Genomic DNA, 19,024 nt, shown 5'->3' with positions numbered 1-19,024 from the left:
GATTGAGCCTCAGGAATCCAGCATTGAGGATATGACTTGAACCACCTTAGCCCTGAGAGTCCAGTCCAGTTTCACAGCCAGTCAAGTAATGCTGTATTTGACCACAGCTAAAAGGAGAATGAATAACTGGACTGACATTCATCAGGTGCAGACATACGTGGCTCGAAATGAATGTTCATGTTGCTCAGTTTCTGCTGGATGTGTAGATAAGCCACTGTTTGCATTTCTGCCTTTCAGTGTTCTTTTCACAGTAACTTAGTTGTTAGTTGCATTATAACTTATTATTATTTTTCAGAGTGTATATGTACTCTATATGCCATAACACTTACAGTTTATTCTCCTCAGCCCGTTCTCTGATGTTGTTTCTCCCTGATGCCCACACCAATCATCTGATCTCTTTTGTCCCAACAAGTGCGTGGCTCCTCATATGGTAAACCCCTCTTTATTATTAGTCAGTACACACACTCTGCATATGTGCTCTACCGGTGGTTCCCAAACTGATATCTAACATGGCTCCTTGAATGTGCCATGTCTGCTCCCTACCTGTAATCACATTCAGTATTGTCCAGTGGAGCTCTGACGATCAGAAGTACAGTAAGTGTCATCTGGATCACTCTCTCCTGCAGGTACTGTCCTCACGTCACTGCAGCTGTCTCTGAAAGTTTCCAGTGCTGGCTACAGCTGCTTTACATCAAGATTTACCTGCACACTTTGAGCTGGTTTCCTGGGCTCGTCTTCATCATTTCTAGAATCATGACCACTGTGGCAAATATACCCATAAGGTACAAACAATATTTATCTGTCAATACCAAAATTTACATTAGATTAATTAGAGCAGCAATTCTTATACACACACTGTAGAATCTATGACTTTAGTGTGACATTAAAGAACAGCTTAGTGTCTTGTGTCTTGTCCATGCCCATCTACCTTTGCAGAATACTTGATAGTGGACTGGCTGTAAGGTGCAGCTACCAGCAGGTTCATGAAGAGGAGGAAACTGATGAAGATGACCTCTTACCCCTAATGAATGTCTGTAGTGCTGATGTTGATCATTTTGTTAAATAGTTCAAAGTGTCAACTATAACAATCAAAAGAGCAGAGAGGGCGCACTGTGCTCACAAGGGGGCTGAACATCAACTCATGCACACATGCACAGAAAGTCTTGTAAAATGCTAAGACAAACAAACAAAACAAAAATGGCCAGGGGAGGGCAGGCAGATGCTCCTGTCACTTGGTGGCGCCAGCTGCTGTCTTTCACCACACAGTCACAGTCACACACAATAGTTGAGCTTGATGGATGGATGACTCCTGCACCACTGAGTTGACTGGCAGGGAGACACAGTTGGTGGTTGATGGTTTACTTTATGCTGAAGAACCAAAATAAGGACTCTGGTACTTTGATTAAAGATTAAAGAACAACTGCAACAATCAGAATTCCTATGACAACCTTTCCAGTCTGCTTGGCCTGTCTTTCAGCACCCTCTGTTGGTGCATTTAGAGTATTGTCGCTCTGATTCATCTCATGGGACATTGCTGGACATTTGATTGGTTTTTTATGGAAAATTAAATATGTATCCTCTGAGGATCACTTTAACCCTGGTTTTCTGTTTAGGTTCCTGAGGACCAGAACCAGATCAAAAACCAGACTTTATGTTAGCTTGATACTTCATGACTTTTCCTAATTTATTAGAACTGAACACAGTTTTGAATGATGAGATGTTTCAGAAGCCTGTCCAAGAAGATGTCACATTACAACTGTTTGGAGTCTCCAGAGACATCTGATTAAATTCCAGGGGTTTTTCATATCCTCAGTATCTGTGACTGGTGTTTGTTCATAAGAGTTATGACTGGGAATTAGAGAAAACAAAACAGATGTCAAACAATGGTAATTGAAATATTTGAAGTTTTTTTTCTACTCCATTTCAGCAGGCTTCATTTGCTACATTAATCGACATTACTGCTACACACCTTTTTGTAATAAAAGACTGAGCATGAACTTTGTCTGAATCAGTTCCTCCTGCAATAAAAGGAAGCATATCACATAATCAAGAGATTATGTTTAGAGACACCATCCTGTTTCCTCCAAACAACCCCACCCAATCTAAAAATTCTACCTCCTCCTGCTTTGTCTTCACGCTCCTTTTTCAAAGCTGTACAGTAGGTGGAGAGAAGTGCAAACTTAACTTGAATACAACATCAGTGCAGCCTTGAAGGTTCATTTTGTTTGACATGCCAATAAATGTAATAATTTAATATGCAAAGCCATTGAAGTGAAAGCTGATATTTTGAAGTATTAACTGAGGAAACTCTCTTGTCTGCACAGTGTCTACTGTAGCTTGCAGTCAGACCTCTCATAGACATAGAAGTCCCTCCCACAGGAAACACATGGCCAGGCCAGCTTCAAGTTTCACACAAGAGGAGGAGTAAGAAACAAACAGACGTTCCAAATCCAAGAAGAAGCGGGTAAGTTGTCGCTGCTGCAGTTTTGACTTACCTTTATTCTTTTAAGAGCAGCTCAAGGACTCAACTCTTACTGGGGAATGTGACTTGTAACCTGAGATGTGTATAATGTTAGTGTATGTGTATATGTAGTATATATATGTAGTGTAGTGTGTGTGTGTATGGCGGAGTATCTATCATACTGACATAACACACATTTCAACAGGTTTGTAGCAGAAATCCTCCACTTGAAAGGGACAATACATATACATATATACATATACAGAGAGCATGGTAACAGTAATTATTATGGTTATGTTGTAAATAGATATATACTGTGTATAGTTAAGTAAACCTGTCATGTGTGCCGCTGGAAAACAGAAGTGTGAATAGCAGCTGTAAAACCCACAGCCCCTGAGTGACGTCATGTTTGTATTACCCCTGACACTGAATGTGAACAGCATTTGAAGCCTCTCCTGACCCTCGATCTGCCACAGGTCCACATGTTCACGCTGATGAGTGGTAGAGATTTTATGCGCGACTGTGTGTGGTATCAATGACTCTCTTGTATGTTTGAGTGTGTCTGTGTGGTGGGCTAATAGAGGAAGTGATAGCAGTGAGTGGCCTTTTTTATGACAGTAGCAGTGAGTGGCCTTTTTTATGACAGCTGCGTTTACCAGAAGATTAAAGATTAAAACATAACCATGAAAATGACATTTAAAGCAGGTCAAAAGAGGTTTTTTCTGACTTCATCAGGTTATTATGCCTCAGCCACTGAGACAGAGAGGACTGACCCCTCAGTAAACAGTGGTTAGTTAGTGGTTAAACAGAGGTGAGGCTTACACTATTGGTCGATTGGGTGATCTGTTTCCTTGTTGCAACACCTAGACATCAGACTTGCTAGATAGTTTAAAAGCTATCACAATCACAAGCTAAGTTGATTTTACTGTTAGGTCACAGGTCACTATTGCCGCCTTCGGCCACAAAGAGTGTTGATCTGTCAGATAACAGTGTCATGCTCACCCTGGATGTAAGAATTTGACCCAGTACACCTTGCTGTTGAGTTTTTACTCTTTCAGTTTAAACTTTTCCAGGGTCTCTCACTGAAAAGTCTGTGGACTGAGCAGGAATGCATGAGGATTTGCTTGTGTGGCAGCTGTGCAATGTGGAAACAAACCCAGAAGCTAGAAAACTCACGCAGACACCTGCATAAAGAGCTATTAGGGAAAGTTCATGGTCTCAGAACAGGGAAATCAAAAGTATTTATAGGTGTTCTGAAAAGCTGAATGAAGAATGGAATGAATTTGGGATGCAACGATACCACTTTTTTTCAAATCGATACGATACCGATACTTCAATCTGAGTACTTGCCGATACCGGGTACTTGGTATTGGTGCACACCTAGAATGAATATTGGTGTGTGAATGGAGTGTGTATTGAGTGACAGGTCTGGGGTCAGGCCTGTAATTCTCCTGAGCTGACTTGTATTTTTGTCTCACATGGCTTATCTGATGGAACACGAGCTCTTGTTTACATTTATGTAATACGTGCAGTCCACATTGTATTTACAGTTACTGCTGCTCCTGCAGTTCTTGTGTTGACACTGGATGTTTCTGTTTTCACCCCCAGAGGTTACTGTTTCTTGCAGCTCTGTGCCATGAGGTCGTCTTTCCTCCTCCTACTCCCCTTCCTCATGAGTGTGAGGGAGGCTAAAGGAGGATCAGACTTCAGAGTCTGTGCCTTCAACCTCCAACACTTTGGGGATTCCAAGGCCAAGAAGACAGAGGTCATGCAGATTCTTACCAGGGTAGGACAAAGACAGATGGATTTGACTGAGATACTTTGATATTTGACCTCTGTCTTAAACATCGGTGGCGAGTGTTTGTAATTATTTCCTTTTAGATTTCAGCCCTCAAATTACTGTGTAATTACCTGGTGTACAGGGTGTCAATAAAATACTCTCTGTGTATATAAGTAAGTACAAACTTAGATGACTTAAGAGGAGCATCTATTCTGTAAGTACAGGGAACAGTAATGGGACAACTGGTGATATTAACAATAAGACTATTTACACTGTTATTTCTTTCAGATTTTTTATTACAGAAATGAAATATTGCAAAGTAATATTGTTAATTTTGTGTTCACGCTTGTTGCTGAGAAACAAAATATTAGGCTAAGCTAGGGGGAATGTTTTACCTTTATAGCTGTAGTTATGGGTCATGATCAGCTCATGAACAATTCAGGGGCCAAATACAAATTCTTTACTGAGCATTACTGGACAACAGACAAGTCTGTGGTGTGTGGGCTGTATAACAGAGCAGTTCATACTCATCTCTTTTCACTCTGCGTAGTGACAGGCCGTAATAGCTTGTTCACCCCCTTTTTGGATGAAAGGTTTACAAATATAAAACCACTATGGCTTAAAACTTCATAACAGGAGTTAGACCTTGGTCATAGTTTGAGGTGTTTGATCAATTGTTCTACAAACATCTTTTTTACACTGGTTGTCTATGGGGAAGATGCTTTTTGGGCTGCAGGGGATTTTTTTTGTTGCAAGTGAGAGACAGTAAAGAAAAAGCTTTACCAAAGTTGCTTGCAAGCCTGTGTGTGGCTACTGGGACAAACTGGCAGCAAGGTTGTATAGGTACAATCCTCATACCCAAAATGCAACACTCTCTTAGAGCAATTTGTACTTACCCAGTTAGAATTTTATTAGTACCAAAAATGTCATTTGTGAGCTGTTATCACTAAAACGCAAAAAACAGACAGAAATCTGAATCTTCTTTCACTCTCCTCTGTGATTTGTTTCTATGTGTTACAATGCAAATCACCTTGTCACTGCTGTGATTTCTGTTCCAGATCATCACTCGCTGTGATGTGTGTTTGCTTCAGGAAGTGAGAGACAGTAAAGAAAAAGCTTTACCAAAGTTGCTTGCAAGCCTTAACAGGTAACTAATCACTTGCTCACACGCACACACACACACACACACACACACACACACACACACAACCGTCATTCCTGACTGTTCTTCACACAGAGACACAGCTGACTCAAACAGTAGTACTAACAATGTATCCTCTTCTCTGTCTGTGTCCCTTCAATATTCAGCTATGACAGTAAACATAAGTATGATGCTGTGGCCAGTGAGAGGCTGGGCAGGTCTGAATCATACCAGGAGCAGTATGTGTTTGTTTACAGGTGAGCTGAACTGTGTTTGTGTGTGTGTGTCTACATTTGTGCCACTTTGCAGAATGATGTACAAGAAAGTTATTAAAACTTTAAGGACAGACAGTAATGTGTAGGTTGTACTCTGAATGTGTGCAGGACTGATACAGTGACAGTCACTGGCCAGTATCAGTATCCTGACGATCGACCAGGAGATGTTGATGCTTTCTCCAGAGAGCCTTTTGTTGTCCGCTTCAAAGCCCCAAAGGCAGGTCAGTTCTCCAACACTCAGGTTCCCAATCTAAAAAAAATCGATCCATGGAGCTGTTTAGGCATATAAACACCTGCATTCTTCCTCTCTCCCACCCCATCTATGTATTCAGTTATAAAGGAGTTTGTCCTCATACCTCAGCACACCACTCCAACCAACACCACTAAGGAACTTGATGCACTGTATGATGTTTTGCAACATGTTAAAAAGATGTGGAAAACTGAGGTAAAAGCTTATATTGCTGAATGTTAATGGAAACCAGTTTCAGTTACGATTTTGTCGTCTAACCGTGGGTGTTGTTGTGTATGTGTATATGTGAACAGAATGTGATGCTTCTTGGAGATTTCAACGCTGACTGTGGTTACCTCGCTAAGAAGAACAGGAAGCATGTGCGCCTGATTACAGAGAAGAGCCTTACCTGGCTCATTGAAGATGAAATAGACACCACTGTGCGATCGACCACCTCCTGCACCTATGACAGGTGAACTCACACTCCTTAAGGACTGGTCATTACAGGAAGTTTTTACTACAGTCTATGAGCATTTCAGTATCACACATCTATTGATTAGGTCCCAATGATCTAACTGAAGGATGATGTATCTAGTGCGCTGTCACTGTGGCTGTTAGTTTGTCCCTGTGTGCAATGAGTATGTTGTGCCAAATTTCTATGAGACTAGTGTGGATGGAACCCATAACCACAGTATCAGCAGGCAGTGTAGAGGAGAGAATGAATCAGCTGGCCTGAAAGCTATGCCAATGACAATGAGAGACAAACACAACACAACTTAAACATTACTGCCTGTTCTCTATCTGTCTCAGCAGACAGGTCAGCTCACCTATAAACACATACTGCTCCTGGTATGCCTCTCACCAGTCACAGTGTTCACTGCTGATTGATGAGGATCAGGTTTATAAAATGTTAGAACAATTCTCAGTGAGCTGTTTGGGAGCTGTCAGTCATAATGCTCGTCCAGGTACCTGCTGCTGAGAGCTTGATCTTGGTGTGACAAGATTGGTGTCATTTACCTGGGCCCAGTGAGCAAAACCTTTAATCCCTGTAACTCTTATGCTGTTTTAAAATTTGGTGTGACCGGGCCTTAACTCTTGCACATGCCCTCATATGATGAGTACACATCAGTAAAGTTTGGGTCTGTCCATTCTGTGTGTTACAACAGGATCGTTGTGCATGGGGAGAAATTTGCCAGAGAAATTGTGCCTCTTTCAGCCAAACCATTTGACTTCCAAAGGGAATACGGACTCACAGAGGAGCAGGTAACGGGCTGTGTGTGTCTATGTGTGATTGAGAATATGCAGAATATGCAGAAACCCCAAATAAAACCCTCAATCCTGCTCTGTGTAAGCTCTATAATATCCCCTTAGTCTTACTAAATGTGTGCTGAGGTTTGAAAACTGTTTCTTCTGTGGTCAGGCGCTTGAGGTCAGTGACCACTACCCAGTGGAGGTCCTGCTGAAGGTCGTGAACTCCAGGCTCTTCTTTAATGGTGCCACTTCTTTGGCATTGACTGGCACAAAGGAGACAACATCCAAATCAAAGTTCTTGTCTTTGTTTGTCCTCAGCTACCTCGTGTCCCAAGTCTTGATACTGTAGTTAAATAATAACAATCTCAGGACAGTGTACTTCATGAACTGATGAGAACTTCCCCAATGTGTAGAGTCCAACTCGCCAAATATCACTGATAACACTCCACAGAAACAGCCCTTCATGTTGGCTTCAATGTTGGGGGGAACAAACAGAAAATTACACAACTGATGACCTTGATCTTGATATAATTCACCATATTACAAAAATGTATTTACCTGTGTATCTGCATGGGAGTCCTCAGTAAGATTTAAGTTTAAGAAAAAGTACAGATGCTGCCTGATAGAAAATCTGGTATCCTGTAAAATACATTTAAAGGATTTCAAAGAAAATGTGATAGTGTTGAAAACCAGAAGTATATCTCAGTTCATAGTGAGAATGTTGCACAAATCATTAAGCTGTAGGTAGAAATGTAGTGATTCATGTGTACAGAATTGATGCACTGAAATAAGTAAATGGAGCTGATGAGTTACTGATGTGATGGGACAATTTATCAAGTACCTCCTCTGTAAAATGGTGCTGTAATCTAGGGGTGGTGGGTGGTGGTGGGGTTGGTCTATATTTCAACAGACCAGTATTACTGAATACTGATGCCTTATATACAGTAAAAGCAATGCACTTTGTAAATACTCTTGTTGAGATTTTGGTTTGCTTCTCTCATTTCTGCGTGGAAAATACATGGAATTATTTGTCCTTGCTCTTTTTTTCTCCCTTTTTTCCCTCATAATCTCAGGGTTTAGGACTGAAGATGTCCCAACAAGATCAACTAACTTAAATTTCCGGAGAAAATATTGTCTCTTATTCAGGCCAAGAAATTAAAACAGTGTATGATAATATTTGTGTGACCAAAGCTTGGCTGTTCTTCACATTTCTTGAGCCATTACTCATAATCATAAAGGAACACAACCTTTTTTCTAATCAATCAAATCAGCCAAAGTTAATCAAATGTATTTTATTCAGTGTATCTATACTATTTCCTCCTTTTACGCAGCAACAGGATCTGCAAAAGAACAGATGAAAGATTTGAACTCAGATTTTAACAGATTTTTACTAACAACACAAAATGTTGTGTTAGTTTATCTCCAACAATTGTTCATTTTCTTATTTTACTGCATAAAATTGAAAAAAACAAACAAACAAACAAAACAAATAAAAGAACAAATACATCCTTACTACATAACATGTGCATTTTAGATTGACAGAGGCTACATGTTAAGAACACTGTGTGGATCTTGAGCTACTTACTCTGACATGTGTAAGCCAGCTCCAGGTACTTGTAAGTACCATCACAGGAGTCGCCCAACACTGAGCTGCTTGCTCTCACAGTGCAGTTGTTTTTCCCATTACACCTGTGGATGCAGACTGACATGAGTAACTGTGTACCGGAGCAGATAAAATATGGCATCTCTTGTAACCTTTTAATGGTTTTGTTGACCAATTCGTAAATAAGAGATTCTTTAAAAAAAATCTAAAAATATTTTATTTCAGAATTATTGATTATTGGGAAATCTCATCCTTTTATAATTACGCCTACAATACAATAATGAGTTCAATTGAAAGGGAACATGGTCTCAGGCTTTTGGACCCCACTGTATTCATATACATACATTCTTCTTACATTTGTGCTATGAATGACATCTGAAACATTTGGTTTGTACCTGTCAGCAACTTTGCTGGTGGGGTGTGAACAGTTGACATCCTCGAGGTGAGCAGAAGGCTGCTTGTAAGCACATGTAGTCCGATCATGACGTCCAAAGTCAGCACCATGAACAAATATAACCTGCCCATCACCTGCAAAAAGAAGAGGAAATGCTGAAGAGGTGGAGATAAAAAAAAATTGGTTCAGACATTTGTAGCTAATGCTATTTTTGAAAGCCAACTGATCCAAGGAACAAGAGAAATGTATCTAAGTGTATGACACGAATGTAAAATATGATCTTACCACACTGCAGGTGTGCCATAGAGTGCTCACATGTTATGAGGTGAGCTGTCAAAATAACAGGAATCAGATTAATGAGAGCAGTCATCAAACTTATTGAATCTACTGTTAGTTTCGTGCAGACATGTGACTGACTTGCTGCCACGCAGGTGTAGGTGGTCTCCAGGTATTTGAACGTGTCACTGCAGGGATCAGTTGAAAAGATACTTGTGCTTACTTCACACACCTTCTTACCATCACACCTGCAGGAGAACAGAGCAAATTTTCAGCACAAAAAAAAGGCAACAACACACCAAAGCTGAATAAACACTACACTGCTGTGACTTATAGACACGGTCCTCATCATGTGAGGGATTAGTCACCACTTAGAAGTAAGTTTAATTTAGGAAGAATACATTCAGGGAAAAAAAGGAGAAATATACAGCTCCTTCTCCTTCCCCTCAGAAGAGAAAGAGAGAGAAAGAAAGTGACAAAACTTACACTTGCAATAACTAAGTCACTAGGGGGGTAGAGTTGTTTGTCAGTTGTTTAGTACGGAGCAGGAAGTGTTGCTACTGGAAACAGTCACAGTGTTGACACTGAAGCAACACAGTAAAGTTGGCTCTAAAACCAAAACAATGAGCTGAGACAGCTGAGGGGAACTGCAGTGTTGGTAATATTTCTCAGTTGGTTCATCACTACCAGTGGCACCATTGTTTTTACACACTGTCATTGGCTCCATTGTCAATATAAGCACAGCTTTAGACGAAAAGCTGAATGAAAAAGACAAAAAATGTACTGCAATTATAGAACATAAGAACGACATTGATCAATAAGAAATTCCTTGCAGGTTTATTCTTCAAAATATGTACCTTGCCTTGAGGGTGTCCACAGCACCCTGCAGAGAGCACTGTGTATTGGCAATCTCCTCTGGAGTTTTTCCTCCGCTGCAGGTCTCAGCGTCTGCACGTCCATACATTGCTGTCTGCACACTGATCACTCCAGTGTCTATTACACACCACAGAGGAGAAATAAGAAGTACGAAGCAGCAGAACATAGAAATACTGAGCCAAGTGCAATAGCAAAGGTTCTAAATACTTGTGTCAATGTGATATTTCAGATATTTCAATGTGAAAAAAGTGAAGGGGTCTGAATACTAATTATTGGATTATTGGTTTAAAGTGAACAGTAAAAACTCTGGTGAGATTCTGAGGATATATTCTTGATGAAGGAACTGAAATGAGACAGAATTTGAGCCATTCAGATGAAAATTAACCTGATGCTGTAAATAGTAACATAATATACAGAGTCTTACCACAGCTCAGGCGGTGGACATGGGCTCCACAGGTGGTAGCTTTCTCTGCACTGACACCTATAAAGCACATATAGTGGTATTAGTTTAATTTAACACAAAGGCACATGCATTCTCATAACACACACACACACACACACACACACACACAGAGTGAGAGAGAGAGAGAGAGAGAGAGAGAGATTTACCTGTGCTTAGAAGCAGACAGGTTGCTGCCAGCACTGAAAGACAAACAGCACAGTCAAGTTTTATGTCAGCCAAATATAAAACCTGGAAAAAGATTCAGTGAGGTTTAAATGTACCAGAAGTTTGAGTTCTCCCTACACCCTCAGTCCCCTAACAAGGAGACAGTATACTCACAGAGTGAGGTGCTGAAGCGGATCATGTTTTTAGAGGACCCGGTGAGACTGACAGTGGCTGGCACACACACGCTCAGTATATACTCATTTGACAGTTTGCACAAACTTGAACCCGACCCTGCTGGCTCCAATTCAACTGGCTGCATCTCCAAAACATGAAGCCAGATTCTGCTGATTGCTCATCTGAGATCACTTTGAGGGCATTAACTCAGTGATTATAAAACACTACTATGAGGAAACACATTGGTTTATTTTTCATCCCTTGCATCATTTTTTGTCAGTTTTTTGTTTTTTATTTGAGAAGTGATACAGTGTGATAATGACAAGTCATTATCATGTATTCTGAGTCATGTTGGTGTCCACCTGATGAATGTAAGTCTAATATATTCCCTCTCCTCTCTTTTAGCTCAGCTCTGCTCTCTAAGACAAATATCTTTATCTTTAGCTGCTAAATGCTCCACTATGTTCAGCAACTAGTTGCTAAGTGTGTCTGTCTGAGCATGTGGTGTTTATCAGAGCTTGTTTATCATGGTCACTGTTAGGGAAAGATGGTGGTTACAGTTAATAAAAATGTGAACGATAAGTGCAGATCTGTGACAGGAAATGAATACTGGTCTCCTGCATTAAATATGCTTTGAACCCATCCAGCACTCCAGACTCCACACCCTTACAGTCTACCTCACTACATACAGCACAGTGCACAGCACTTCCTCATAGTGTCAAAACCTGAGCTCAGACTGAGCAGAACAAGCACAGAGAGCTTACTGGTGTCAGTGGTAATCCTCATTGATAACCAGAATATTTTACTGAGGATGGTAAGGTCTCAAAGAGTTATTATTAAGATTGTTCTTTTTAAATATGTTCCCCAAAACAGATGACTTTCACAACGTCTGAACCCAGTAGTTTACTGTGGTGAGTATACTGTATGATCCACTAAATGGCAAAAAAAAAAAACTGACGTTAATAGATTTCAGTGTGTAAATATGTAATTTAGTCAAACATCAACCATTTGTGTGCAGAAGCAGCCGCACAGATCCACCTCTGATAAACACACTGTGGATTACATGTGGAAACAAGAGCAAACGTCCTGTCACACAAGACAAATAAGAAGAATTCAAGTCAGCTGAGGACAAATACAGGCATGCCCCCCACCACACACACACACACACACACACACACACACACACACACACACACACACACACACACACACACACACCTCACTCATTACACAAGGCAACAAACTTAATCTTTATTTAAACCATTTAACCTAATTTATTAAGTGTTGGCTTTGAGTTGGTACAACTTTACACTTGTACTTATTTCAGTTTGCTTTAGTTAGAGGTCACTCAGCTCTATTCAGTTACCTAGTCAGATTTTTCAGGCAATAATTCAGCTAAAAGTTTAACTCTTAAAAATGACCTCATCAATAAGACAAGCTCAGTTGTTTCACAGACCAGCTGTATTTGTGTGTGTGTGTGTGTGTGTGTGTATGTGTGGTGTGTAGCGAGGAATCATTCATCACAGCAACTGTTTTAGCCTATTTTAACAGATACAACCTACATTATTAATGGAGGAGCTCCTCAGTCACACACTGTCTGTCATAAGGACAAAATAAGTCATATGACTGAATATATGAATAAATAAAACAATTCATTATATCTTTAAAATAGCTCAAGGGAAGAATTAAGCTTTGCCTTAACCACTTCTCATTCGGTAAAAAATAAAATGAAAATACCTTTTCATTTACCGCTAATAAGTCGATCAAATAGATGCATTCATTTTATTCCTCCGTTTATCTTTAACCAGCTCATTTTGTTGTGTTATGAAGTGCAACAACAGCTCAAATAATTTACTGGTAAAAGTGCTTTTCAGCCACTAGATGTCAGTGAGAGTGTGCTGAGTCCAGCTGAGTGGCTCTGTCGTTGTTCTGCCTTTACACTGTTAAACCAACAGTGGATGCAGTCACAGAGTTGAGTATCCATTGGTGCATGAAACACATCCCAACAATCTCACCCCCTCACACTGTCTGTTGACATCCTGGATTCACCATTTCTTTGTTTGAATAAATAGAATCTGAGACTGTCTCACAAGTTCATACCTTTAATTTGATGCTGTATCTGAACTATTTTATTTTACTGAGGAGATTTACTCTTAGAGTATGTAGTATCCAGTTTTTATACATTTAAACTAAAGAACATTTGATCCATGACATATGTATGTTTTTATCAGCATAAAACAACCTTATTCTCTGTTTTTAAACAGACTATAGACTATGGTTAGAATAGATTAGAATAATAGATTATTGGTGACATGGTCCCTGACTCAAGATTTTTCTGTCTCACACATTTTCAAAAAAACAAGTGGATTTGTTTATATAAATCTGTACTTGGAGTTTAAAGAGTAATGCAGAGTAAAGAAACATACAGTACATTCACTTAGTTAAAAAGAGAAAAAGCTTTATTTACAGCATGAGCAGAGCTGGAGGAACAAGAAACTGCAACATGAAAAATAAAGCACATTCAGTACATTCAACACATTCAGCCCATAAAAACAAATGTTCTTTGATAGCACTGACATCAGCTGTGTGTTTTGCTCAGAGCTTCATCAGACTGATAGAAGTCTTTGTCTTTTCATGAACCTGATGAAACAAACACCTGTCTTCTTTCTGATTGGTCACTAATTTAATACATTCCACACATCCATCTACTTTGTATTCATTTGAATTTGGTCTCCAGTCCATTATTACACAAGTCCATCTTCTGTCTGTGCTGAGTTGATTATTTAAACCTTCACTTCCACTGTGGATTATGTTGAAGCCAATTAACATTGACCAGGACTCATTTTGTTTTAATCCAACATGTCTGCAGGAAATGTCCCAGAGTTAGACTACACTGTTTCAAACTACACATCACTATTTCAAACAGAAAACAACTTACAGCTGTGTCATACCTCCCAGGACCCTTCACTCTAAATGAATTTAACTAGTTACCTTAAGGAGCAGAGCCACGCCTCAACTCCACCTCTAACACCTGTCAAACCTACACATTATCCCTCCTTCCCTCATCCCTCCCTATTCTGCTGCGTTCTTCTCCCACGACTGAGTTCCTGTGATCAGAGTGGAGTCACGTCATGATGGAACCCCCACAGTCAGTCTGCCTCCACCCCCTCTTCAGTATGTCCTCCCAGACCAGTCTAACAGATGACACCCTTCACTACGGCCCTACACATCCACTCATCTGTCCTCAGCATCCAACACCTCCTTCTCTACTAAAACCTTTAAATGACATGTTGTTGTATCGTGTTCCTCACCAGTGAACTCACATTTAGAAAGCTGCAGTTTAACTCTCAGCTGTTGCTCCTGTCATTTCAACAGAATTGTCCAAAGGACCTGTGCAGCACAAACACTGGAACATTATTAACATATTAATGTTTGAATCATCTACAGGGATCATTAGATTCCAGTTGATTTACACCTGACAGTCAGCCTGCAGCATTCATACAACATATTGTTACTGATATTTCATAACTCACAAACACAACTTGAACTCAAGTGTGAGTAAATATACTGTGTTCATCATCCTTCCCAAATTAAAATGTCCACTGTGAAGGATTATTATAATGTTCCTCACTGGTCCTCTGATGGCAGCGATGTCCCATCATGCTGCAGTAAAGGACACTGTCCTCATCCTCTTCTGCTGATCTGGGGTCAGGTAGCAGTGCCACAGGTTAGGCAGGGTTTATCAGACGTCCCTCACCCCAGCAAGGTTTCCCAGCTCCTCCTGAGACGTTCCCAGTCCTGATGGGATCTGTAATCCATCCAGAAAGTTCTGGGTCTACCTCAGGGTCTCCTACCAGTTGGACGTGGCTGGAAAATCTCCAAAGGAAGGCAGCAGAGAGTCGTCCTGATCAGATGTCTGAACCACCTCAACTGGTTCCTTTCAATGTGAAAGATGAGCAGCTCTACTCGGAGCTCCCTCTGGATGAATCCATCTCTGACCAGCAGCAGAGAAAGACATGATGGACAGTGTTCACTCCAGTGTATCTTCAGGTCGTTTCTAATGCTGAGGAAAGAAATATGTTTAAATAAAGCACAAACTTCTTCTACATTTGTAAAGACTTCACAGAGTGATGTCAGCTCAGTCATGTTTCAAGAAAGAATTCACTGCTGTCTCACCTGCTGCTGTTGGCATTGGCATCATTACAGCGGTTTCTCCTCCATTAATCTCCTAAATGAAATAATTAAAATTCTTAGATTAACCAAGTATTGTCATCTACCACAGTGTACACATACATACAGTTTGAAAAAGAGAATAACAAACATACCTCTGGGGGACTGTTCTCATTCTTTTGGCTGAAAAGGCCTAAAAACAAAACCAATGAAAAACATCTTGATCAACAACATCATGACTTGACAGAAAGTTTTATCAAACATTAAACCATGATCACATTTCATCTGACTACACACAGATCTTACCTGTTAGACATTTTCTCTTCTTTATCAATATGAATACAACTACAGCTGCTATTAATAACAAAGATACTACAATAACAACAATCACAATTGCTGGTATTTTTGAACTGTGTCCACATTGAGCATCATCTGAAGCAGTTCCTGGTCTGATCAGCTGAAGGTTTACTGATTCACATCTGGAATGACAGAGGGACATTTTTACAGGAAAATGTATAGATACTACAAATTGACTGCAGTAAGAAACCAGGTGTGTGTGTCTGATGTGAAGTTTCACTTACTGTGTGTGTGGCTGACAAGATGTAAATGTCCCATCTGAAAATGTTCCATCAGTGCAGTCAGAGCACTCAGTGTCTGTGGAGGCTGTTCCTGTACAAACACACATTATATACATGTTGACAGTAGTTACTAATGAACATATATTATGAAATGATCAGAGTGTTATATGACATCATTACATGTCATCAGACCTGTCTGATTTCCATTCAATAGGTTTTTAAAAACTATCTGATTATTATTATTATTATTATTATTATTGAAAACTAGACAATCTAAACATTCAGAAACATTTCTCTGGTTTCAGTTTACAAATTGATTGCTGATTCTTTAATAATTAGAGTTTGATGAAATGTTCTCCTGCAGCTCTTTTCTCACAGGTGCAGATAAAGAGGAGATTTATATTCAGTGTAAAGGAGAAATCACATCAGCTTCATAAACAAACCTTCTACTGTTTAACACTGAAGTTATCTAAATGGTATTAGCTGCAGTAATTTATGCAAATATTTCAGCACAGGATATTTATTCTAATATGTTTATGCTGATCCAGACACATTTTAATGGATCATCATCAGCTAAAGTAAAACTGATCATGTTGCAGCTCTGCAGCTTTTCACTGCATGTGTGAGTTTGACAGATGATTTGGCAGCATGAGTGATTCTGTCCTGACACCTGGGCTGGTACCATACAGATTCATTTCACTCCAATGCTAATTATGATTAGCAAAGATAAGTTATTGAATGATTTTGAGCTGGTGCTGTCACTTTTGCAAGTTAAAATAACAAACATAATGACAGGCCAAAATAAAACCTGTTGGACTGAGTCTCTGTAGTTCCAACAACTCCAACAGATCAAATCACCTCAACTTCAGGAGTCACATTCTCTGTCATATCAGTAATTAACTTTATTACCTTGACAGGGCAAAAAGAGCAGGTGTGTATGTGCTAAACTGTTAGCAAGGGGCATTGAGAAAGTGAGCACAGGTCAGACAAATGAACAGGAAGCAATGATCCATTTCTTTTCACTTCTTGAAAACACAAACCCATTAAATTTTCATATCATTTATTCAGTTTACACTGAATAAAGCCGATGTAAAAGCCAAGTTGGAGTATATCTAACATGGTATCTTGAACATTACAGGGTTTTTTTTTTTGTTTTTTTTTAACTTGTATCATAATCTATTATGACATTTTTGTTACTTTACATGCACTGCCCATAGTACCTAATCAGCTTCAGTGGTTTTACTTTTACTCTACACTGAAACTTTTAAAGTTTTTTATACTCTTAAAACTTTAAAATCTAAACCTACAGTCTAATGTTAACGTCAGAACAAGAAGACCAACCTTTTTTACTGATGTATTGTCCTGGTTCACAGTGTTTGTGTCTCTGTGCTGCCCCATGTCCTTTGTCTTTGACGTCTATACAGTAGAATCCTTCCAGTGGTTCACAAACTGTATCTGATGTTGATGTACATGAAGTCTTTATCTTCAGACCAGAACCTGTCAACACATATAGAGGTTACATATAGAGATGCAGAACTTCTATTCTCTTTTTCTGACATCTTTAGGAAATCTGATAGTGAATAGTTTCTCCAGTCTATGAATACATGGGAAAACATCTGCATCAATGCATAAATGTGGATTTAAGTTTCTATGAATAATTAGAAATATTAACTGAAATCTACCTGCATCACAGTTTGTGCAGGGAAAACATTGTGTACGTTCAGTAGGTTGATTCATGTAGGTTCCCTCTAAGCAGGGCAGACAGGTAGTACTTCTGAACTCTGTACAATCTGTTTTAACACGACTTCCTGTTGAAAAGAAAATCAACAGTTTAATTTCATGCATTATGTTTCTATTGAATGACAATGTATAATGTTGAGGGTCGAGGTGACATACACTGCTGTCTACTACAGTTTCATTCTTCTCACTCTCACCACATGAAGACAAAGTTTAAAACATTCCAGCCTGTTCTTTTACTGTTGGAATTAAAGTCCAGTCAGATTCAGGTGCTTCACTGATACATTTCACTTGTGAACAGAAACAGCTCATGAAGTATGTTTGACACCTGGAAGCACAACACAGACTCCATCTGTAACTACCACAGTGAAATGTCCCTTTAACATTCAGCTGGATCTTACCAGGTGGACACTTGTGACAGCATTCATTCCCTATCTGATACTCTGCTGGATGACATGTCAGACTGTTTCCACTGAAGACTTTCATCAAAAGTATCTGTGAAGAAGAAGAAGAAGAAGAAGAAGAAGAGGGTTATTGTCAGTGAAGCCTGGTTGAAATATTGACACTGTCAACAACTGGTCTGAATGAATCAGGCAGAGAATGTAAAGATTAAAGAAATGACTGACAGCCACCATGAGGTGGAAAATGACCAGAGGAGGAGGGAAGGTGAGTGGAGGAGGACGCTGCTGCCAGCCAGGACCAAAGAAGGAAGATAAAGATCTGGAGAGGAAAGAAGAAGACTGAACACTGAAATGACCAAAGAACAACTGTTCTTCCTTTCTACTTTATGAGTTACAGATACTTCTTGTCTTTCTATATTCATCTACTAAATCAAAGTTAGATTGTATTATTGGACTTTAACATGTTGCAGATGATGCTTCTGACCAATGAAATCTACAAGAACAAAGACAATTTCACTTTTTGTGAAACATTTCACTCTAAAATTACAGAGTGAAATATTTGGCAGTTCAAAGTCTTATTCATGGTTCTGTATTTATTGTTTCTTTGATTTCAAACTGCTGGGAAATGTTACTGAAGTGCAGACTGTTTAAATTCTGACTTCAATATGTGAATTCAGGAAAAATGACTTTCAGCACATGATTCACTCACAGAGCTGAACACAGGATTAGAACCATACAGATTTGACACAACAACCCACCCTCCATCCCACCACTGGATAATAATGTTCACTCAGTAGAGCTGATGAAGCCTCTGATGAACAGAGAAACACCTTCACTGTCTCAGTTTATATTAGTTTCTTTCTGGACACTGAAATGACTGTGTATGAGTGACAGAGAGAGACAGAGTCAGAGAAGAAAAAGGGTTTACAAACTCAGAGATGTTAAAGAGGAGGAGCAGTGACAGACATTACTGCCTGTCAAACACAAGCCTCCTGTAATGTTCTGCAGTAAACAGCTTTACCAACAGAGATGCAGCTGTCAAAGGTTTTCCTCTGGAAGTCATTTTGAAAA

At 39.6% G+C, this 19,024-nt stretch overlaps 3 protein-coding genes across 3 annotated transcripts; 1 reads left to right on the top strand and 2 right to left on the bottom strand.

Moving 5' to 3' along the window:
* Positions 1-2,321: 2,321 nt before the first annotated feature.
* On the top strand, positions 2,322-8,170 carry LOC108887404 (deoxyribonuclease gamma). Its single transcript, XM_018682820.2, has 9 exons — positions 2,322-2,464; positions 4,070-4,247; positions 5,300-5,388; positions 5,550-5,639; positions 5,766-5,878; positions 5,990-6,102; positions 6,201-6,358; positions 7,053-7,149; positions 7,307-8,170. The coding sequence occupies exons 2-9, from the start codon at positions 4,098-4,100 to the stop codon at positions 7,484-7,486; spliced, it is 990 nt and encodes a 329-aa protein (XP_018538336.1). The 5' UTR covers positions 2,322-2,464; positions 4,070-4,097; the 3' UTR covers positions 7,487-8,170.
* Positions 8,171-8,414: 244 nt separating this feature from the next.
* Positions 8,415-11,227, bottom strand: LOC108887406 (L-rhamnose-binding lectin SML). The gene is made up of 9 exons (XM_018682822.2): positions 11,068-11,227; positions 10,896-10,928; positions 10,711-10,767; positions 10,268-10,403; positions 9,552-9,658; positions 9,420-9,464; positions 9,136-9,268; positions 8,723-8,826; positions 8,415-8,477 (listed from the first exon to the last, which is right to left on the bottom strand). Exons 1-9 carry the CDS (start codon positions 11,210-11,212, stop codon positions 8,461-8,463), a joined length of 777 nt encoding a protein of 258 aa, XP_018538338.2. The 5' UTR covers positions 11,213-11,227; the 3' UTR covers positions 8,415-8,460.
* Positions 11,228-12,830: 1,603 nt separating this feature from the next.
* On the bottom strand, positions 12,831-19,023 carry LOC108887405 (tumor necrosis factor receptor superfamily member 14; the record flags this gene model as incomplete). Its single annotated transcript, XM_018682821.2, is given in 9 exon segments — positions 12,831-15,061; positions 15,244-15,295; positions 15,393-15,430; positions 15,544-15,716; positions 15,819-15,906; positions 17,157-17,312; positions 17,498-17,623; positions 17,954-18,047; positions 18,975-19,023. Coding segments are annotated over 9 exon segments (801 nt in total). The 3' UTR covers positions 12,831-15,029.
* Between the last annotated feature and the right edge of the window lies 1 nt (position 19,024).

This window comes from Lates calcarifer, unplaced genomic scaffold, assembly GCF_001640805.2.
Source record: "Lates calcarifer isolate ASB-BC8 unplaced genomic scaffold, TLL_Latcal_v3 _unitig_1227_quiver_2674, whole genome shotgun sequence".
Classification (NCBI taxonomy): domain Eukaryota; kingdom Metazoa; phylum Chordata; class Actinopteri; family Centropomidae; genus Lates; species Lates calcarifer.
Note: the sequence above shows the minus strand (reverse complement) of the source record. Positions and strands in the feature narration are given on the sequence as shown.